Source organism: Diplotaxodon limnothrissa, linkage group LG3, assembly GCF_057381915.1.
Source record: "Diplotaxodon limnothrissa isolate DT_005_m linkage group LG3, D_limnothrissa_male_GT1.1, whole genome shotgun sequence".
NCBI classification, from domain to species: Eukaryota; Metazoa; Chordata; class Actinopteri; order Cichliformes; family Cichlidae; genus Diplotaxodon; species Diplotaxodon limnothrissa.
This window is the reverse complement of record NC_140598.1, coordinates 22,398,321-22,422,310: the sequence shown is the minus strand read 5'-3', so window position 1 is coordinate 22,422,310 and position 23,990 is coordinate 22,398,321. Positions and strand designations below refer to the sequence as shown.

General features: G+C 45.5%; 2 protein-coding genes across 3 annotated transcripts; one reads left to right on the top strand and one right to left on the bottom strand.

Moving 5' to 3' along the window:
• Positions 1–6,673: 6,673 nt before the first annotated feature.
• On the bottom strand, positions 6,674–13,973 carry LOC146634949 (nuclear factor 7, ovary-like). Of its 2 annotated transcripts, none has more exons than XM_085343955.1 (2): positions 13,938–13,973; positions 6,674–8,047 (listed from the first exon to the last, which is right to left on the bottom strand). In XM_085343955.1, the coding sequence occupies exons 1-2, from the start codon at positions 13,971–13,973 to the stop codon at positions 6,674–6,676; spliced, it is 1,410 nt and encodes a 469-aa protein (XP_085200081.1). The 2 variants fall into 2 exon arrangements, with proteins under 2 accessions (XP_085200081.1, XP_085200091.1); XM_085343965.1 differs by lacking the exon at positions 13,938–13,973 and having other exon boundaries at positions 6,674–7,821; positions 8,035–8,065.
• Positions 13,974–18,524: 4,551 nt separating this feature from the next.
• LOC146634948 (uncharacterized) lies at positions 18,525–19,508 on the top strand. Its single transcript, XM_085344075.1, has one exon. The coding sequence runs from the start codon at positions 18,525–18,527 to the stop codon at positions 19,506–19,508; it is 984 nt and encodes a 327-aa protein (XP_085200201.1).
• Positions 19,509–23,990: the final 4,482 nt, after the last annotated feature.

Genomic DNA, 23,990 nt, shown 5'->3' with positions numbered 1-23,990 from the left:
CCCGGCCGGACCAGTGTTGTTATTGTGGTGTTTCCTCCTGTATCCATCCCCAATATTTGAATCCGTAACAACCTTTAACTCTCACAGACCCAGTTTCCCTTTACTGGGTCTGCAAATGTATAGACATAGTATATTGTTACACATTTGTACAGTCTCACACAGCTCTTGATAGGCGCACTGCATTATGGTTAGGGGCCGAGCTTGTTTACTCCTGCTAGAGCTGCTCTTTTATTGAGAGACTCCTTCTTGTGGTGTAAAGGAGGGATAACTACCTTTCCAGCACTTTGTCTTATTGGAGACTGGGGCACACATTATTTTACAACAACCAAAGAAAATAACATATTTGAACAATATGAACATTTCAACCAAATATTATATTGTAACTAAAAGATTGTGGGGGTGGGGGTGTCTTGTTTTTGTCCTTAATGCCTCTCTTGTCCTTACATATGTATACTTATCAGTATCTTGGAGTAAAATTGTTAATTGCTCATATTATTTATATCCAGCAACTACAACTTCAAAGTTTAAGTAAAACATGATAGTAGTAATTTACTATTAGTGAAGAGCGTACAGCCTCACAGGAAATCTTTCATTTCTGCACATTTCTGCGGTTAATGGACACAAACTCACAGCGGAGCCACCTGGAACATTTGCTGGTAAGTGGACTGAGAGCAAACTGTTAATGTAATGTTAACCATGTGTCACCCACTCTGTAACTTTCTCAAGAACTAAAGTTCCATAGTACCTGAACTTTCATTCTTTTTTTTTTTTCTTTTTTTTTGCCTGTCCCATTTGGTTCTTTAGCCATCAGAATTGTTGTCTGAAGACCAACAAGGATACCCAATGGATTTACTTTGCCAAATGGATCATTGTGGCATTGCCGTATTGGTCCATTTGATCGACCTTTGTTTTTATTATTTATTATATTTTATTTTCAGATGTTACAGACGGGACAGACATGAGTGAGGGATAGGAAAGGGAGAGAGAAAGAGGAAGGAAAAGAAAAACAGAAGGGGAGAGGGACAGTGAGAAAGGGGGGGAGAAAAAAAATCTCCTGGATCACCTGTTGAGAGAAGAAGAATAGAAAACAAGCAAAAAAAAAAAAAAAAACTAAACCAACATACTAGACACAACACCATCGCATTAATCTAGCTAAGTGTAAACAGCAGTAAATACTAAATATTCAATGTTGTTGTGCAGCACGCAGGACAGACAGCGCACAATGTACTTTCATTCTTAAGCCGTTTGCCCATTGTCAGTACCAGTCAGAGTGCCTTATTTTATTTTTTTATTTGAGACTATTAAAAGAAACATAACTCGAAGTTAATACTTTGTCCTACAATTTGATTTGTAATAAGCATATTTTTTCTCAGTAGTGAGTATGTTGCAGAATGTCTCTGTGTGTTCAGCCTTTTTTTCTGTTTATATCTTTTGTCATCATGGAACAACCTGTTCATTGGAGACAACGGTGCTTTTGCCTATCAGTACAAATAATAAAAAGGTTGTTCCATGTTCTTTTGTATGCATGAAATCCATTAACTAGTCACCAGAGATGGGCAGTAACGTGTTACAAGTAACGCGTTACTGTAATGCAATTACTTTTTTCAAGCAACGAGTAAAGTAAGGGATTACTATTGCAAAAAAGGTCATTAGATTAAATTGGTACACCCCAAATCTCCACCATGAAAAGAAAAAACAAAACTGATAGTTACTGCTTTACTGCGTTACTAAAACCGTTAATTTAATGTTATTAATGTAATTTAATGTAAAATAATGTTGTACTACGTGATTGCTAGTGACACAGCTATGTTAGCATAACATTAGCACAGTGAAGCTGGAGGATGAAGCTGGATTCTTGTGGTCAGGGACAAATGCAATCGCATAGCAGGATGCTATACACGGGGCAAACTTCAGTTAGGAAAGCAACTGAGATTATTCATCCAGTCATTTGCTATGATTGTTGCCCGGCATAATTTGCAGATGATAATGGTTGTAGCCGCTGCGATGCTTTCGACAAAAACAGGCGCAGCTTGATGACATCATCAACATGCGCTATCGCGGTAGAGCGGTATAGTCAAAATATCTATCGTTGGTCAAATTTATATCGTTTGTATCTTATATCGTTTATATCGCCCACCCCTAGAATCGTGTATGTTTTTCGTTCCACTTCTCACGTGTGCACCACTTTGTGTTGGTCTTTCACGTGGAATTCCAATAAAATTGATTCATGTTTGTGGCTGTATTGTGACAAAATGTGGAAAAGTTCAAGGGGGCCGAAAACTTTTGCAAGCCACTGTGAATATATTAAACCACTCTAAAATACAATCGATACATGCATTGGTGCCTAGTGATACAGTGAAACAACAAAAACAAATAAACAAAAACAACAACCTAGCTGTTGAATTAAGCAAGAGTGAAATAAATTAAAAAAACCACTGGTGTATCTGGACCTCGGCCACGAAGCCAGAGATCCACCCTGGAAAAGAAGCAGCTTGACAATCTGTAAATCAAAACAGGACATCACTTTGACTGAACAATTGACCGCAGCAGGAATAGCCCTCCCACCTTGCTTCATATGTATTGTTCAGCTACCTGTTTAAAAGATGGGGACTAACAAATATCGACAAACGCTGGTTGAGTCCCTTACATGTTTTGTCACAGGAACAAAACAATGGTTTCTTCCTACAGGGGGTAAAGATACAGCACACTTTAAACCTCCGCCAAATCACCAAAACACAAGCGGACCATTTTCGGTGACCTAAAGCTTCAATAAAAGGCTAAGGGACCCACATCAAAGTTCAAAGTGCCAAATACCGCGGCTTGGACCAGACACTCACAGAGCTCCAGGTTCACTCAAGAGAATGAGTAACTGCCTGTAGTGATGCGCGAATCATGAACGAATCGTTCAATACTCGAGAATCACTTTACTGACTCATGAATCATGATTCACAAGCCCAACTGACTCACTGACTCATCCCTGTTGCTGTTAGCAGCAATATATCTAGCTTATAATTAAAATTGTGGAGAAAAACACATCATCCAGTATCTTAACAAAAACATTTCTGCTCTGAACTGGAAGAAAAAACCCTGAGTAGAAGCTCACATCAAGAAAATAGCTCCTTGGTTCACAGTAGCATCGCTATGCTAACAACACATTTGAGCTACTCACCCCCTTCCTCCTGTGCTGAATGTATTTCAATCAATGATAAACCTTTTTTATTGGAAGTTAATTTAAGAGAGTTTAAGTAATATTCAATTTCAATCAAAAACAAATTAAATGATGGGGTTGAGTTTTGAAATTTACATTTATGTATTTGGAATTTCCCTAATAAGATGGAGCGGCCGCCGAAGAGTGAACTGTCAAAAGTACTGAATATGACGTCACTTATTTATGTGCGAATGTTTAATAATTAAACTCAGTCATATATCCACAAACACAACAAGCTGAAAGTCAGTGATATATGTATATGTGTGTGTATATATATATATATATATATATATATATATATATATATATATATATATATATATATATATATATATATATATATATATATATATATATATATCATAATAATCTGACAATACTATAATATTGGCTATATTATATTTACATTACCACAGTGAGATTATTTTAGTCTCATGAACAACATTAGCTAATTGTTATTTACTAGCTAATCTTAAATGACTGTTCAGCACAGAAATGAAGCCCAACAATCATGTTTTACAGTCCCGTAGTCTCAGCCTCAGATACTCAACTAATCAAAGTGATGTCATGACAAAAATGAATGACCAACAAAACATTTTTTCTCCTTCATTTCTGTCAAACAAAGCTGTATGTAACGTGTCTCGCGGTTAGTAACATGGTTGCTAGACAACCTGAACAGCGCGACCAAGCGTATACCGTCCCATTTCACAAGCCTCTCACTTCCACACTTCTCGTACTTATAGTACGCACCGTACGTAGTACGCGTAGTACGTACTTATAGTACGCACCGTACGTAGTACGCGTAGTGCACGTAGTGCGCGTACTTCAAGGGTGCAGACCCTGAATTGGGACACAGCCATAGAGCGAACGACTCACTCACTCACTCACTCACTCACCCCCTCCCTCCTGGCTCACAGCTTCTTCTTCTTCTTGGTTGGCAAACAATGTTAAGGCGCATTACTGGCTCACAGCTCAGTGGAAATTTAGATGAGAAAATATATATTTGACACATTTAAGGAAAATACTAATAAAATAAAAATAAACAAAATAAATGTTTATTAAGTAATTTTGATAGGAAATTGCTTACTTTTAGAAATGTTTTTGCTCTTTTTTGCTCTATAAAATAGTTGTTTTCTTTTAGAATCATTCATCTTAGCAGTAGGATTTACATGAAAAGAGAAACAAATTAAGTTTGAGTGAAAATGTACATTTTTTGCACTCTCTGGGCAACTGACTCAGTGAATCAAATGACTCAAAAAACACGATTTACTTTGGTGAGTGACTCATTAAAACTCGATTCAGAAAAAAGAATCAAATTTACCATCACTAATTGCCTGCACCTGTGCTTATAAAAGGGAAAGACCCAGCCCCACCTACTAGGGGCGGTTCCCAGTCTCAGGTCTCACCTGTCACAATAAGGTCTGGATGTAATGTCCTTTTACCTTCTCAGGCTACGTCCACACGTACCCGGGTATTTTTGAAAACGTAGCTTTTTCTATGCGTTTGCACCTTTTGTCCACACGTTAACGGCGTTTTCGGTCACTAAAAACTGAGATTTTTAAAAACTCCGGCCAGGGTGGATATTTTTGAAAACTCCGTTCTTGCATTTACGTGTGGACGAGAAAAACTGAGAAAATGCAGAGTCAAAGGTGTGCGCATTTTTTGACGTCACTCTGTGCGCCACGTTATTGTTTCGGTGAAATGAATTTCTACAATACTATTACTGTTAATTGTACTCTCTGCAGTGTTTAAATGCTTACATATACACACACAGTTACTGTCCCTCCACACATACGACTCGGTTCTGCTTCTATGCCCCAGCTTTGTTTACTTTTTCCCAACGAGGCTTCTAGACTTCTGATTGGCCAACATTTCTGCACGGTTAGGAATATATCGCCACCTGTTGCTTTGGCATGTTCCTAGCAGCGTTTTCCTTCATTTCTGCCTTTACGTGTGGACGGGATTATTTTTTAAAACGTCCGTTTTCAAAATCTCCGTTTTCAAAAATACCCGTGTACGTGTGGACGTAGCCTCAGATTTAATGAGGAAAGCCGGGAGGACTTTAATCTTTTTCTCAAGAATATACAGTAGTCTGCGAATTAATATATATGGTTTTAATAATACTAGATGTTATTCTGCTGGGAAAAGATAGTGCTCAGCTGCAGATGAGAGAACATCATGATCACACGTCCCTGTGAGTATAAGTCATCTGTTTTATAGCGACATGTGGCATAACTCCATCTGACACTTTGATGTTCATCTATATTCACCCAGAAATCAGGACAAATGAGCCAGTCTCTGTGAAGACGTCTCAGAGCAGAAGTTTTTCATCCCATAAAGCAGGGGTGTCCAATCCCAGTTCTCGAGAGCTACTATCCTGCATTTTTTAGATGCATCCCTACTCCAACACAGCTGAAATTAAATGGTTTAATTACCTCTTCAGCATGCAATCATATTTGGCAAAGGCCAGATAACAAGCCATTCATTTGATTCAGGTGTGTCAGAACAAGGATGCATCTAAAAGCTGCAGGACGTTAGCTGTCGAGGACTGGGATTAGGCACCCCTACCAGAAAGGATCTCACATCAGCTGCTACCATCTTGTGGCCAAATTTGGTTACTGTCTTTGGAATCTGTCTGAATGAGACATTTGTTTTAGAAATGTTTAACATGTGTTTATTATTCATCACACAGTTATCTACAACCTCTAACTCCATATTAAGCTTCGAAGTCATTGATTCAGTATTTAGCTGTGTGTTTTTTTTATGTCATCAAAAACTCAGCAGTCTGTGCCTTTTTAATACAAATTGAAGAATATAAATAAAAAACAATAAAAATCAATCTTATAGATTCATCCCATCTCTGCTCCATCTGCTCTACATTATCTGATCGTTATGAGAAAATTCTGTCAGGATTAGAAACTTAAATTTTTATATATTTATTTTAATTTATGTTAAATAACCTTTAAATTAAGTTCCAGAGTGGGTTTAATGGTTTTACTTTAGTATTTACTGTTCAGACATTTTGAGCTTTTTCATTGTGGCATGTGTGGTATTTTTCAGGCTGTGAGATTTAAGAAACTCTATTGTGGTATAAATTTTTTGACAATATATATATTTTTTGTCATAAACAGACAAGAAAAAAACAACAAACTGCTCCTCCCATTCAATACATGTCAGTCCATATCCCAGCAAACTAAATCATCTCCATTTACACATCAAATAGAAACATGAATCACTTGTAGTGATTAGAAACTTGATAGAATTTCAAATCTAGTTTGGGGAGTCATTCAGTGAGAAACAGTGAAATGATTTTCCATGTGAAAAGGTGGACAGCAGAAACAGAAAGAAACAGTGAGAACTAAAAGAGAAACAAAGAGCTTTGGAACAACGAGGCAGCAGGAGGACAGCTGCAGTTTAACAGCTTCAACTCACTGACAGGAAACAACATTAGAAACATCATCATCCTCAACTCATCTGCTGCACTGACACTGACACCTTCAATGGCAACACCTTCAGTTTACCATCAGTGCTGATATATGGAAACATCCTGTGAGTGAAAGTGTGTGTGAAGGTGTGTATGTGTGTGTTAGTATCAGGATCAGAGAACGACAGCTTTCCTCTGTTCCAGTCCAGATTCACTCTGATCCTCTGGAGCTTCTTCTGGACTGAGAGAGCAGTGAGAGGAGCTGATGGTGAGCATGCTGAGTATTTACTTTCATAGAACCGTATTCTCCATAATGCAGACCGTATGCTTCCCATTCTCTGCACAGACTCTGCCAACACACCCAGTGCCCACCATGTACCATCTCCAACTTCGACATCCCAGCTGTGAGTCCCTGAGTTAAAGCCCTCAGAGCCCAGGACAGAGCAGATAAATCCATCAAACCTCTCTGGATTATCAGGAAGCTGCTGCTTTTCTCCTCCTCTCACACTGGTCAGATCTTCAGACAGGATGAGTTCTGGATGAGCAGTGTTTGGGTCCAGAATGAGAGGAGTGTAGGAGACCATGTCCTTCATGTTGTTCCAGATGTTGAAGGTCAGGTTGCCCAGGTGTTTGGCCTGGTCTATCAGAGCTCCTGAGGGCAGCTGTGGATCATCCAGCAGGGGGCAGCGCTGGACTCTTTCCACTGCAGCCTTGTAGTTGTGCAGGAATGAGACGTCTTCAGCTCTCAGCTCCTCCTCTGTGGTTCTGACTGCGTCTGAAAGAGCTGCTATCTCTCTGCTCAGAGCCTCCATCTTCTCCTTCATCATCCCACTCTTCTGCTCCTCTTCCTCCCTCAGTGCAGCCAGCCTGGCCTCCTCTTCCTCTGCTAGAAACTGCTGAAGCTTCTTAAACTGCTCCTTAATCTGCCTCTCTGTGTGTCGGGCCTGGACCTTAATGTGTTCTGCTGTTTGATCAAACTTCACTTGAACTTCTTCACAAACCTTTAACTTCTTCTTTAAGGGCTCCAGAGTTTCCTGAAATTCCTTCTTGTGTTGTTGTGCAGCTTCAGCAATGGGTCTGAATCTGTGATTGGTGTGTTTTTCTGAGTCTCTGCAGACGAGACACACTGGCTGCTGATGGTCCAGACAGAAGAGTTTGAGTTTCTCAGAGTGCAGACTGCAGAGAGCCTCTGGTGTTCTCTGATCCCTCTCCTGTAAGAACGACTCACACAAGTTCTTTAAAGCTCGGTTTAAAGGTGGTTCTTCCCTTGAAGATCTTCTCTTACAAATTGGACAGTGTTGTGTTGGTCTCTCTCTCCACCATCTATTCAGACAGTCTTTACAGAAGCTGTGGCTACATGACAGAATAACAGGATCTCTGAAGACCTGCTGACAGACCGGACAGCAGAGATCCTCCTCTGATCTGGAAGCCATTGAGTCTGTGAGTGAAGCTGAAAACAGCAGACAGGAAGTACAGTCAGTCCTGGATCCCCTCGCTCCTCTACTACCTTCACTGAAACTTCCTTTAAATTGTGTTTTTGCTCAAACTCACATTCAGTGTGTGGAGCGTCAGCAGCTTGAAGCAGCAGTGTTGGAGTTTTCCACTTTTCTCTCCTGTAGCTGGTCTCACTCAGTGGAAGCTGCTAGTTTGCTCTGAACTCAGTCTGATTGTGTGTGTGTTTCTCTTTACCCAGGAAGTTGAACAACCTGTTTTCTCATTTCTCGTAAGGTGATTGACATAAGGGGCGGGGCTTCATTCACCTTCATTTTACCTTCCTTCCTTCCTTACCCAGGAAGTTGAACAACCTGTTTTCTCATTTCTCTTAGGTGAGTGACATAAGGGGCGGAGCTTCATTCACCTTCATTTTACCTTCCTTCCTTCCTTACCCAGGAAGTTGAACAACCTGTTTTCTCATTTCTCTTAGGTGAGTGACATAAGGGGCGGAGCTTCATTCACCTTCATTTTACCTTCCTTCCTTCCTTACCCAGGAAGTTGAACAACCTGTTTTCTCGTTTCTCTTAGGTGAGTGACATAAGGGGCGGAGTTTCATTCACCTTCCTTTTACAAAGCTGTTGCATCACCTGAGTTCTGCCAGTGAGGAAGTCCAACACCCATGCACACAGGTGACTGTTGAGTCCTAGATACTTCAGCTTTGTGAACAGTCTGCCGGGCACTATTGTGTTGAACGCTGAAGTGTAATCAACAAACACCAATCTCACATAGTTACCCTATTTCTTGTCCATGTGACTTAAGGTGGTGTGCAGGACATGGGCAATGGCATCCTCTGTGGTTCTGTTGGGATGGTAAGCAAACTGGAGCCAATCTGTTGTGTTTGCAATGGTGGAGAAGATGATATTCTTCAACAGCCTCTTGAACACCTTCATAACCACTGAGGTCAGTGCAACTCGCCGGTAGTCATTCAGGCATGAGGGCGTGTTGTACTACTGGTTCTACTGGTGGTGGTCAGAGGGCCCGGTGGCGCCAGAGGACACTCCGTAGGATGCCTTCTCCAAGTCCACAAAACAAATAAAGACTGTTTGGGCAAACTCCCATACACCCTCAAGTATCCTCGAGAGGATAAAGAGCTATCTTCCGCGACCAGGACGAAAACCGCATTGTTCTTCTGAGGTTTGACTAACGGATGGATGTCCTTTCCAGCACCCTGTCATAGACTTTTCCAGGGAGCCCGAGGAGTGATTCCCCTATAGTTGGAATTAAGAATGGGAACCACTACCCTGGTCTTCTAATCCAGAGGTATCACCCCTGATCTCCAAGTAACATTGTAGAGTTGTGTCAACAAGGACAGCCCTACAACATCCAGAGCCTTCAGCAACTCAGGGCAGACCTCATCTGTCACGGTCTGCAGAGACAGGCCGTGCGGTGGTGTGTGTGATGGACCCAGGTGCATACACAAGTGAGTAGACGGGAGTGGACTTAACAGAAAGCGAGCCTTTATTATGGCTGAAGACAAAGTGCACAAACAAAGCAGGGATGGCGTGACTAGACTATAACTAAACTGGGAAAACTAATACTGCGACAAACTAAGAAAACTCAGACTATGATGATCACTGCAAGGACTGACCGTGAAAACATGGAGGTGAGAACACAGACGACGCGACACAGACTGTACGAAACACAGAGACTAAATACACATGAGGGAAGATCAGGGGAAGTGGATGCACACGGGGAACACAGGTGACACTGATAATCATAACAAGACACGGCAGGAGTGAACGTAACACTGATGGGAGATGGGCAAAGTAAAGCAGGAAGTACACAGAGGTTCAAACAGGAGGAGAGAGAGCACGGGGAGAACGCAGACATAACGGGCTGGGGAAAACATAGAATAAAGCACAAAGAGAGACGAGGGCTCATAAATACACAGAGGGGCACACAGGGGGTAAGAGTCACGAAGGGAAAACACATAAGGAACAACGTAACAGATCAACCCAGGAAGCATGGCCTAAATAAAGAACAAAATACAAAAATACATGAAAACTAAGAATACTGGGCCCACATGGCCCAGGACCATGACACCACCCCCCCCTAAAGGGCTGGCTCCCGACAGCCCAAACCCGAGAAACAAAACACAAGCGAAACAGAAAACACCCCACCCAGGGCGGGAGGCGGGGGACCAGGACGGAGGGAACAAAACGAACCAAAAACAAGGAGCACGAGAACAAAACTGAGTCCACAAATACACAAAAGAGTCCAGAACAGGAAGGCAAATGTCCAAAGAGGCCCGAAGGCCAACCCGAGAGGCGACAACACAAAAGTCCAACCGTTCCGGAGGCCGGCCACGGGAAAGGTGGCCACGGTGACAGAACAGATCCGGAGGCCGACCGCGCGGAAGGCAGCGGTGGCGGCGAAGGCGGAGCAGTTCAGGGGGCCGGCCGCGCGGAAGGCAGCGGCGGTGGCGAAGCAGTTCAGGGGGCCGGCAGTGCGCAAGGCGGCGGCGAAGCAGTTCAGGGGGCCGGCAGTGCGCAAGGCGGCGGCGAAGCAGTTCAGGGGGCCGGCAGTGCGCAAGGCGGCGGCGAAGCAGTTCAGGGGGCCGGCAGTGCGCAAGGCAGCGGCGGCTCTCCAGTGTCAGGCGTACTGGCCGAGGCCCGGTGGGCACGGGACCAGTCGAGGCGGGACCAGACGAAGCACAGGCTGAGGCGGGACCAGACGAAGCACAGGCTGAGGCTGCAGCGGACGAAGCACAGGCTGAGGCTGCAGCGGACGAAGACTCTGAGGCTGCAGCGGACGAAGACTCTGAGGCTGCAGCGGACGAAGACTCTGAGGCTGCAGCAGACGAAGACTCTGAGGCAGACGAAGACTCTGAGGCTGCAGCGGACGAAGACTCTGAGGCTGCAGCGGACGAAGACTCTGAGGCTGCAGCGGACGAAGACTCTGAGGCTGAAGCCGGAGCCGGACCAGGCGGAGCAGGAGCAGCTGATGCAGAGGCCGGACCGGGCGAGGATGACAGCTCTGAGGCTGCAGCTGACGAAGCACAGGCCGGAGCTGCAGCAGACGAAGCACAGGCCGGAGCTGCAGCAGACGAAGCACAGGCCGGAGCTGCAGCAGACGAAGCACAGGCTGGACCAGGCGTAGCAGAAGGTGGCTGGATGGGCTCCTCGGGCCCTCCAGCAGACGAGGCGTGAGGCCGGAAGGGCTCCTCGGGCCCTCCAGCTGAGACAGGAGGCTGAACGGGCCCCTCGGACCCTCCAGCGGAGACAGAAGGCTGAACGGGCCCCTCGGACCCTCCAGCTGACGTGGCATGAGGCTGGTGCGGTTCTCCAGAACCCCCAGCTGACGAGGAAGGTTGCTGAACGGGCCCCTCGGACCCTCCAGCGGAGACAGGAGGCTGAACGGGCCCCTCGGACCCTCCAGCGGAGACAGAAGGCTGAACGGGCCCCTCGGACCCTCCAGCTGACGTGGCATGAGGCTGGTGCGGTTCTCCAGAACCCCCAGCTGACGAGGAAGGTTGCTGAACGGGCCCCTCGGACCCTCCAGCGGAGACAGGAGGCTGAACGGGCCCCTCGGACCCTCCAGCGGAGACAGAAGGCTGAACGGGCCCCTCGGACCCTCCAGCTGACGAGGTAGGTGGCGGCGTGGGAGCCGCGGAGTCCTGGATGAGCTCATCCGAGCTCCCAGCAGGAGCTGATGCAGAGCCAGAGAGATTTGAGACCCCTGGCTGAATGTTAAGCTGACCAGCGGACCGTACTGCTATCGGGGACTGGGCTACAGGTGGCACTGGAGACTGAACTGAGGGTGGCTGCGAGGGAGCTAACTGAACTGAGGGTGGCTGCGAGGGAGCTAACTGAACTGAGGGTGGCTGCGAGGGAGCTAACTGAGTTGTGAGAGGCTGCAGACCCTGGTGGCTCCGAGGGCCCCCGAGAGCCAGGCGTGTTCCCCGAAAGATGTGCTGACTATCGGGGGTAGGCCACGGCTTTCCCCGGAGCTCCTCCTCTACGTGGGTGCAAGCTGCTTGCTGCTGCTCACAGAGACCGGACTCCATGATTTCCTTAGTAGGTCTTTCTAAACAACTAAACACTGTACTGTCAGTCTCCGAACACGATTCAGTCATAGTGTCCGGCCCCGGCAAATCAATGCTCATCTCACTCTGCTTCATAGAGGGGACGTGAGGCACGAAAACGCAGTCACTCACCGGAGTTAATGCGGTGCCACGGCGGCGCCGGCGCCGCCCCCTTCTGGTAGCTGACGCGATGGGCGCTGATGGCACCAATGCAGGGGGTGATGTAGCGGCGATCTCCCGGTCGTCCACCCACATCCTTGCCAGAAATGAGGCAGGCGAAGTAAAGTCTAAGCGGATTGGAGACGGCGAGCGGCTGGTAGGCTGTGCAGCAGGTGAGAGGTCCTCCTCCGGGATGAGCCAGGGCTTCCACCGGAGCTCGTCCTCCCGATAAGCCCGTAACACCTGCTGCCGCTCTTCCTCGCCAAAGTCTATGGCCTCCGTCGTCTCCGTGTGCCACGCCGTGCGGCCAGACCGCGGTGAAGACGCGGAAGCCGACGGGGCGCGAGCGGAGGGTGTGTCGGTGGCGAGCCTCACCGTTCCAACCGCAACTGCTTCTGGCTCGCGAAGCAGCGGGGAAACGGGACAACAGCAGGGCTCTGGCGGCACCGCCCGCACACTAGGCAGCCGTGGCTGCGGACAGAGTTGGAGAGCGGTGATGAGAAAGTCAGTGATCAGCGGGTGTAGTGCCTCCCATAGCCAGGGAAACACAGACACGCATACTCCCGCTTGGCGGGCTAACTCCTCCCGTTCCTCCTCTCCGGAGCACCGCAGCCATTTACCACATAGTGACTCCACCGTCTGGAGGATCTCCCTCTCTTGTGTCGCTGGGTCCGACATGGTCGCGTCGTACTGTCACGGTCTGCAGAGACAGGCCGTGCGGTGGTGTGTGTGATGGACCCAGGTGCATACACAAGTGAGTAGACGGGAGTGGACTTAACAGAAAGCGAGCCTTTATTATGGCTGAAGACAAAGTGCACAAACAAAGCAGGGATGGCGTGACTAGACTATAACTAAACTGGGAAAACTAATACTGCGACAAACTAAGAAAACTCAGACTATGATGATCACTGCAAGGACTGACCGTGAAAACATGGAGGTGAGAACACAGACGACGCGACACAGACTGTACGAAACACAGAGACTAAATACACATGAGGGAAGATCAGGGGAAGTGGATGCACACGGGGAACACAGGTGACACTGATAATCATAACAAGACACGGCAGGAGTGAACGTAACACTGATGGGAGATGGGCAAAGTAAAGCAGGAAGTACACAGAGGTTCAAACAGGAGGAGAGAGAGCACGGGGAGAACGCAGACATAACGGGCTGGGGAAAACATAGAATAAAGCACAAAGAGAGACGAGGGCTCATAAATACACAGAGGGGCACACAGGGGGTAAGAGTCACGAAGGGAAAACACATAAGGAACAACGTAACAGATCAACCCAGGAAGCATGGCCTAAATAAAGAACAAAATACAAAAATACATGAAAACTAAGAATACTGGGCCCACATGGCCCAGGACCATGACACTCATCCACCCCAGGGCCTCTGCCACCAAGTTGTTTAACTGCCTCAGTGACTTCACCTCCTCCACAGAAGACGTGCCAGTAGAATTAAGGAGGTACTCGAAGTATTCCTTCCACTGCCCGACAATTTTCTCGAAGTCAGCAGCTCTCCAACCGCACTATACACAATGCAGGTAGAGCACCACTTTCCCTCCTTAGTTGCCTGATGGTTTCCCAGAATCTCTTTTTCATGGCCTCTCTGAACTCCTCCCACACCTGAATTTTTGCATTTAGCCATTGCCCGAGCCGCATTCTGCTTTGTCTGTCAGTACCTATCAGCTGCTTTCAAAGTCCCACAGGCTAACCAAGCCCAACAGGATTCCTTCTTCAGCCTGGTGGCTCTGCCATTTGGTTTGGGGGTTACCACCACAACAGGCACCAACCACCTAGTGACCGCAGCTCAGTGCAGAGACTTTGGCAATGGAGGTGCTGAACACGGTCTGTTTGGACTCAATGTCCCCAGTCTCCTTCTGAATACTCTTGAAGCTCTGCTCTAGGTGTGCGTTAAAGATCTTGCAGACCATTGCTTCTGCCAGGCGTTCCAAGCATACCCCCACTATATGTTTAGGTGTGCCAGGTCTGTCCAGCGTCCTTCCTCGCTACCTGATTGAACTCGCAACCAGGTGATGACCAGTTGACAACTCAACTCCAGTCTTTACCCAAGTGTCCAGAACATATGGCTGCAGGTCTGGTGATATGATTACAAAATCGATCATTGACCTGCACGCTAGAGCGCACTTATGTTCGAACATGGTGTTCATTATGGCCAAACTGTGGTTTGCACAGAACTCCAACAACAAAACACCGCTCGGGTTCAGATCAGGGAGGCCGTTCCTCCCTTTCTGTCTCATGGGCCCTCCTCCACTGCTTCCTCAGTTGTCTTCTCTCTTTCACTAATCTGTCAATTTCCCACTGTCTCCTGGACTTTAACTGGTTTAAATGGCCTTTCTTGTTCTTTACCCCAAATCGCTTGGCCCAATAGCTGTAGATTATGGTTCTTAGGTTCTCCAACTTCCTTTCAACTGAACCCTTTTGTTGATCTAGTATAAGAGCCATTTCCAAGTCAATGGTTTCCCACTCTCTTTTCTCATTGGATCTGGGCCACAGAATCTGATCTTTCCTACCTTCCATCTTCCTTTCCCTTGCTGGTAGTGGTTGGCTAGACACAGTGTTGGAAGATTCTGTTAGCTGTTTCTGGATGAGCTCTGGGCTGGATGATGGTGTTGATTGATGCTGGGTTACCTCTGTACATAAATGTGTTGCTAGCTGTTGGTGGTTAAACTCCAAGCTAGGGGCTAATTTTAAATGGCTGGGCCCTGGGCTAGAATCTAATATTGGGTGTGGCTGGCTAAGCTCTAGACTGGGAACTGCTATGGCTGGGTTTGACTGAGTTCTAGTCTGGAGACTATGGGGGAGTCTGTTTGACACTTTGATTGGGATGCTGATACCCTGAGGACTGTGGGGATTCACCTGCCTCTGATCTTCAATCGACTGATTTGACTTACTTCTCAAAAAGTATGTGTCAATGCGAGGCCCCTTTCTCGCTGAGGCACTTCTTCCTTCCTTCGTGGATTTTAAGACCCATGTCAGTTGTTAGTTTTGACCAGCCACAAATGCAGTTCTGCAGCTTCTTTCCTACCGTCATTGATGGTCCATTATTTGCAGTGGTGGTTGATCTATTCATCGTTGGTGCTGTTCCGTGGTTCGTTGCCATTAAATCCGTCCGGAAAGGTTCTTCTTCCACCCCTGCTCTCGCAGACCCTAGGGGTATCTTCTCTTTTGAGATTTCTGTAGCAATATTGGGTGTACCCAAGTACTCTAAAAAGCGCTATGTCCTGCTGGTATCAGGCGCTAAACCACACCAGCCCCATTAGGGTCTATTCCCTCCTGCTAGCAGTCTTTCCAGGCTTTCCTTGACAATGCATTGCTTTTAATGGTGAGAATCTTGGCTGTTATGAGCAAAGGCAGCCCAGAAACCTTACCATCAGCACAGATTGTAGCGGGCCACAACTTTCGGTCTTTCACCCAAGCTAATCTGCCTTTTTTGGGGGGATTAAAGATCTGATCTAGATTATCATATTAAGATTTGGGACGCATCATCAGTAGTGGATCTTGGCTCTATAGGGTGTTTCGGCCATTATCACTAGACACCCTCATCCAAGGAGGCCTTGCCAGATGTGATCAGGCCCTGGAGTGTGTCACTGGTTTATGTTAAATTGTTATTTATCTTCTTCTTTCTTCTGTTTACTTTCCTACAGTTTATTTTCTCCTATCTATTCACTGCAACTGAGAAATAACACTTACCCCTTTAGCATTTATGAAGCCTCACCTCTTCAAAGGGATAGAATATATATTAGAGATGCATTAGAGTGCAAAGCAGCTGGTATTTGTATCTGTATTTGTATTTGTTGAGGGGAAAAATTATTTGTATTTGTATTCGAGTAAAATACAAAATTAAGTTTTTTGCATTACACTTCTAATTAATGTTATAGTGTAAGTATTCTTCAATTATACCCATTATAATAATTATGAATATGCAATATTAGTTGATGTTTTTGCATAAATCCAGCAATGAACATGTAACAAGGAACATCATTGAATATATGATAATGATAAAAACAATAAATATTAACAATAAAAAGAAATAAAACCCCTGAAAACCGCAAATTTCACATCCGAACCTCAACACTCGTGGCCCAGTACCAAACGACTCACAGACCGGTACCGGTCCATGGCCGGGTGTTGTCTATTCAACAAAAATAGTAATGCAGTTCAGTTTTTTATAGCTCAGCCGAGCCTTCTCTGTTACTGTGTGGAGCAGCCTGTGTCACTCACTTTTTACACATCACTTACTCACTCTCCCGGCATGCACTATGGTCTCATAAGGAAACCCAGCATTTTGATTTAAAAGTTTTTCTTGTCCCCGAATACAAATATTTTTGTATTTGGGAACAAGTATTTGTTCGAAATAAGTATTGGTAAAAAACGCGATATTCATGCCTTTCCAAATACCGTATTCGGGCTCAGCTCCACCCCTAATACACATGTGTATGTATATATACATCACAATGAACACCTGTGTACCACAAAACTGTGTGATGAGCCCAGACCTGCCGATGGTTCCAACACCATCATTAAGTTTGCAGATGACACCATGGTAATTGGCCTCATCAATGACAACAATGAGGCCGCCTACAGGGAGGAGGTGGATCGTCTGGCTGAGTGGTGCGACACAAACAACCTGCTACTCAACACAGAGAAGACCCAGGAGCTCATCGTGGACTACAGGAAGAATGCTGACCCACATCCACCCATCTACATCAAAGGGACGGCTGTGGATCGTGTGAGCAGCTTCAAGTTCCTGAGAGTCCACATCACCGAGGATCTCATCTGGACGACCAACTGCTCCAAGCTGGTCAAGAAAGTGCACCTCTTCCTGAGGACTCTGAGGAAGAACCACCTGATATTTCTGTAGTTTTCATATTTATATCTTGCACACTACATTTCGTTGCCTTGTACTAAGTAATGGAAATAATGGCTTTACAAGTAACGGTGTTACTTTTTTCAGTGACGAGTAATCTAACTAATTACTATTCCTATTATTACAACTCCATTACCGTTAATCACAAAAAAATGTGGTGTGGTTGCGTTACTATTTTTCAACAAACAGCAGGTTGAAGCTGTGCTCAGCTTACCGCATCAGGCTCATAAACCAGCGTTTATGAACGTGATAAATGCCAATTCTAAATACCACACAGGGTGTGTTTCAGTGCATACACACCAAAATATCCTGGTGAATGTTCAATATTTTTCAGTGGCTTTAAGATCAAACACTACCTACCAGGCTTGGCTCCTCCCTTTTGCGAGTGTGGACGCTTCATCTCTTTGCTCCTTAAATGCTTTTCTTCTTTTATTGATTTTTATGCTGATTTTTTCCCTTTTTTCCGTATGAGCTTACCTGCGATAGCTTCTGGACACTTATAGATCATTAGGACTAAAGTGTTCTTAACAGAAACAGCAACATTTTTATAGTTACCTTATCCTCAGCGCTCCGTGTGTCTGTGGCCTAGACACAGCTGAAGCCTGATTACAGCATCTGGGCACCGAACAGCCTCAATAGCCTGGAAAGGTGCTAACCGCTAGGCTAACTAGCAACAAGATGCCTTCCCTCTCCACAGATGACTACCACAGCCTCCTGCAGAAGATTGCAGTACTGGAGACAAAAATTCATCGCTTAGAAGTAAACGTGGAGGTAAATGGACTGTGTGGAAATGAAACAACCTTGCCTTTGATTCAAAACAATGGCGATGAGCAAGCTAGTACACAGCTAAGGAGCACAGATAACATGACCAAGAAAGTAGACTCTGTGCATTATTATAAATCCTCAAGCGATAATCCCCCTTGGACTGTCTTGGTGCAAAACCAAGACATAAATCATGTCTCCTGGAAGGGGGAGGACGTATCACGGGCAGAGCACAGCGAGCTGAAATCTCTGAAACCAACTGGCCTTCACTTCCTACGAGACAGAGAAGCTCTTCTACCCCTGTATACGAGAGGAAACAGGACTGGACAACCGTGAATAGGAAGGTTAACAACAAACCTTCAAAACAACTGAATGTGAAACTGCACAACAGATTTGCTCCACTATCAAAGGACCCTGGATCTATATCTGACAACCATCCATCTAAAAGCAGCGAAGTAAGGTCTGAAAATCTGTTGAAAAGTAAAAGACCACAGGGAAAGCTAAAGGCTAGGCCTGAAACTCTGATTGTGGGTGACTCTGCCGTAAAGGATGTACAAAGGATGTGCGGTAAGAACACTAAAGTCCTCTGCTTTCCTAACGATATGGTCAACAACCTGAAGGAGAGAATTCTTCAAATTGCAGATGAATATCCAACTGTGACAAACATTGTTCTGCATACAGGGTCAAACGATGTGTCCAAACAACAGTCGGAGGTTCTGAAACGGGACTTTACTGGATTACTAAATACTGTAAATTCTCTGAAGGCAGCTGTATTCATCAGTGGACCTGTACCGCCGGTCAGAGGAGGAGACGAGAGATTCAGCAGGTTGTTTACACTGAATAAATGGCTTATACATTATATATGTATATGTATATATGCTTATATATGTACTGACCACTCGGTGCATTTTATCAACAGCTTTAATATTTTTTGGGAACGCAGGCATCTGTTTAAAGCAAATGGATTTAATTTTAACAAGTCAGGGGTGAAACTGTTCACCTCCAACTTGTTTTATTCCATACGTCATCCATCTGTGCTTGGTGCCAAGGCTGAGATAAACGAGGAGTTATCTCATAAAGAGGAACAAACAGTACTCCAAGAACAGACAAAGCCCAGCAGAAACCTTGAGGAGGAGCTCCATTTGCCCCCACCTGGGAAGAGCCTCAGAAAGGAGAGACATCTGAGGCAAGAAGAGGGGTCCCTATTTGCCTCCAACTCTCTCAACAACACCAACGACCAGGACCAGGGACCACGATCTTCCCCAGTCCCCCAAACCCCTGACAGGCCATCACCCTCCTCCCCCTCCCTTTCTCCCTCCTCCCCACACCTGAAATTCACTGAGGAGATGATGGTCAATGCTGGGCTCAGATCTACCCCCCGGCCCAATCCCTTTTTGTCCCCCATAAATCCCCCACCAGAGCGGCCAAAGGTTCGCCATCGAGCCCCACCCTCAACAGAGCAATCGAAGTCACATTGCCCAGCCTCACCCCCCGTAGTTCCTCTTTACCACCTTCATGCTCTGTCTCCGCAGTCTGATGTGTGATGTGTGAAGTCACCACTGCCATACCACTGATAACTGTCTGTTGATAACTGCCGACTGTTGTTTGGACACATCGTTTGACCCTGTATGCAGAACAATGTTTGTCACAGTTGGATATTCATCTGCGAGGATTATGGCAGTGGTGACTTTGCCCAGGAGAAGCTGGGACCCTGTTTACAAGAAGGTTTTAAAATCTCTGTACTTTTAGGTGACAGGAGACATGTGGCCTGGTCAAAACACAGAGAGCTGCACTCTAAAAGATCTTTAAACATAGTAAACATACCTTGTGTGTCACAGACTGCTCCCAAACACGAGGGGACAAGTAATGCCTCTAAAACACTTAAGTTGGCTTTATTAAATGTTAGATCTTTAGCTGGGAAAACATTTTTAATTAATGATTTAATCACTGAGCACAGCCTTGATTTTATGTTTTTAACTGAAACTTGGTTGGACCAAAGTAACAGTGGAGCTGTTCTCATCGAGACGACCCCTCCTAACTACAGTTTTATCAGTGAGGCCAGGGTGAGCAGGAGAGGAGGAGCGGTTGCTGTCTTATTTAAAGAATCATTTCAATGTAAGCAGCTATCTCCTGGAAGTTTTCAGTCTTTTGAATATGTGGCTTTACAGCTGAAGGCCCCATCCAAAGTTGTGTTTCTTAATGTTTACAGGCCTCCCAAATACTGCACAGACTTTTTTAATGACCTCAGTGAACTGCTGTCTGTGATCTGTGTTGATTTTGACTGTGTAATTATTGTTGGGGATTTTAACATCCATGTGGACAACCCTCAGGACAAAGGGACTAAAGACCTGAGTAACACTCTGGGCAACGTTGGGCTGACTCAGCATGTAACAGAGGCCATCATCACTAAAAACTGCCATAATGCTCGGGTCTTATTTTCTACAGTAGACAGGCTAACAAACCCTCCTGTGTCAGTGGCAGCTGAACTTCATTCGACCATGGCCTGCAATGACTTTGCCAAATTCTTCACAGAAAAAATCCAAAAAATTAGACAAGCAATTGGTACATCAACAGCAGATTCAGGATATGTACTGTGTCCACCAAAAAACTGTTTAAACACCATGAAACAGTTTCACCCGATTAACAGCAAAGACCTGGAGGACATCTTAGGTCAACTGAACTCCTCCTCCTGCTTTTTAGATGTCCTGCCAACAAGTTTTTTCAAAAAGGTCTCAAAGACTTTAGAGTCAGACCTGTTACAGATCGTCAACTTTTTTTTATTATCAGGTGTGTTTCCAGAATCACTAAAAACTGCTGTAATAAAACCTATACTGAAAAAGGACAATCTTGACAAGACACAAATGAACAACTACAGGCCGATCTCAAATCTCCCATTTTTAAGTAAGATCATTGAAAAAGCAGTTTCTCAACAGCTCAGTTACTTCTTAAAACAGAATAACTGCTATGATGCCTACCAGTCAGGTTTTAGACAGAACCACAGCACTGAAACCGCTCTGACCAAAGTGTTTAATGACATATCAAATCAAATCAAATCACTTTTATTGTCACATCACATGTGCAGGCACACTGGCACAGCACATGCGAGTGAAATTCTTGTGTGCGAGCCCCACAAGCAACAGAGATGTGAAAAACACAACAACACAAACGAGCAAAATACAAGAATGGCCAACCTGAAACTAATAAATATATGTACAATATATAATAGTGTATGCATTTCTGGATGTGTATACTAAATGTTTTTCTACGTGTGTGTGTGTGTGTGTGTGTGGGTATACACATTTTTACAAATTAAATAGTAAAAAGATAATAAAATAAAATATATAAAAATATACAGAGTTGAATATGTGCAAAACAGCGGCATTACTGTACAGTGTGTAGTGCATAATGTTGAAGTTCCAGTAGTGAAGCTGAGGTGTCTATGACGTGTTCAGCAGTCTGATGGCCTGATGGAAAAAGCTGTCTCTCAGTCTGCTGGTACGGGACCGGATGCTGCAGAACCTCCTTCCTGATGGAAGCAGTCTGAACAGTTTATGGCTGGGGTGACTGGAGTCCTTGATGATCCTCCCCGCTTTCCTCAGGCAGCGCTTCCTGTAGATGTCTTGGAGGGAGGGAAGCTCACCTCCAATTATCCGTTCAGAGCACCGCACTACTCGCTGGAGAGCTTTGCAGTTGTTGGCGGTGCTGTTGCCATACCAGGTGGTGATGCATCCAGTGAGGATGCTCTCAATGGCACAGTGATAGAAGGTCCTGAGGATGCGGGGGCTCATGCCGAATCTTTTCAGTCTCCTGAGAAAGAAGAGGCGCTGCTGCGCCTTCTTCACTGTTTAGTTTATGTGTACTGACCACGTAAGATCCTCAGCCAGATGTACTCCAAGGAACCGGAAGCTGCTCACTCTCTCCACAGCAGCGCCGTTGATGGTGATGGGGGTGTGTACTTCTCTGCACCTCCGGAAGTCCACTATCAACTCCTTTGTCTTTGCGACATTGAGGGTGAGATGGTTGTCTTGACACCAGTGGGTCAGGGCGCTGACCTCCTCCCTGTAAGCCGTCTCATCACCGTTGGTGATAAGACCCACCACTGTAGTGTCGTCCGCAAACTTCACAATGATGTTGGAGTTGTTAGTGGCCGTGCAGTCGTAGGTGTAGAGTGAGTACAGGAGAGGGCTCAGTACACACCCCTGTGGAGCACCAGTGTTCAGTGTGATGGGGGATGAGGTGATGCTGCCCAGTCTGACCACTTGGCGTCTGTCAGACAGGAAGCTAAGGATCCAGCTGCAGAGGGAGCTGCTCAGTCCTAGATCCTGCAGTTTCCTGTCCAGCTTCAAGGGAACGATGGTATTGAATGCTGAGCTGTAATCTACAAACAGCATTCTCACATACGTGTCTCTCTTCTCCAGGTGTGACAGGGCAGTATGTAGTGTCAGGGCTATGGCATCATCAGTGGACCTGTTGTGGCGGTATGCGAACTGTAGAGGGTCCAGTGAGTCGGGTAGTGCAGAGCGGATGAAGTCCCTGACCAGCTTCTCGAAGCATTTGCTCACGATGGGGGTCAGGGCTACAGGTCGCCAGTCGTTCAATGAGGAGATGGTGGAGGATTTGGGTACAGGGACGATGGTGGCCATTTTGAAGCAGGCTGGGACTACAGACAGAGAGAGGGAAAGGTTGAAGATGTGTGTGAACACTCCAGCCAGCTGAGCCGCGCATGACTTGAGGATGCGGCCGGGAATCCCGTCCGGACCAGTAGCTTTGCGCGCGTTCACCTTCCTGAAGCACTTCCGCACATATGTCTGAATACAGACAGTGGAAAAATGTCAGTCTTAGTTTTACTGGATCTCAGTGCAGCATTTGATACAGTTGACCACAACATATTACTCAAACGACTGGAGAACTGGACAGGTCTTTCAGGAACTGTACTAAACTGGTTCAAGACATACTTAGAAAACAGGAAATACTTTGTATCAATAGGTAACTTCACATCTGAGCAGACAAGTATCACATGTGGAGTTCCCCAAGGTTCCATCTTGGGACCCCTGCTGTTTAACATTTACATGCTCCCACTGGCACAGATTATAAAGAACAACAAAATAAACTATCATAGCTATTCAGATGACACACAAATATATATCACAATGTCACCATGAGACCAAGGCCCTGTACAGGCTCTTGGTAAATGCATTGAGGAAATTAATGACTGGTTGTGCCACAATTTTCACACACCCCTAGACTGGGGCGTAACAGACAATAACAAAGTCAGCTTACTATCAACTCAAGAATATTTCAAGGATAAAAGATCTGATGTCTCAACAGGACCTGGAAAAACAAGTCCATGCATTCATCTTTAGTAGGCTTGATTACTGTAACAGCATCTTTACAGGTCTACCTAAAAAATCAGTCAGACAACTACAGCTCATTCAGAACTCTGCTGCTCGAGTCCTCACTAGGACCAAAAAAGTGGACCACATCAGTCCAGCTCTGAGGTCTTTACACTGGCTGCCCTTCCGTCAGAGGATAGACTTTAAAGTTCTGATGCTGGTCTATAAAGCTCTGAATGGTTTAGGACCAAAATACATCAGTGACCTCCTGACCCAGTATGAACCTTCCAGATCCCTCAGGTAGTCTGGATCCGGTCTTTTATCAGTTCCCAGAGTCAGAACCAGACACGGAGAAGCTGCATTCAGCTTTTATGCTCCTTATATCTGGAACAAACTCCCAGAAAGCCTCAGATCAGCTGAAACACTCAGTTTATTTAAATCCAGGTTGAAGACTCACCTGTTCTCAGCTGCATTTGAATAAAGCACCAAATCCACACTGTTAGATTTTGTATTGTTGATTGTCATTTATGCTTAGAAATATTTAACCACACATGCTTAGAGGTATATAATCAATTGTGTAGTGGTAGGCTGTGTGAACTTTAACAGGCTACAAAGGCTTGGTGTGTATTCCATACTAGAATGCACACCCACAGCCTGGGAACATGGGAGAGATCCTTTCTTCTCCTTATTGAT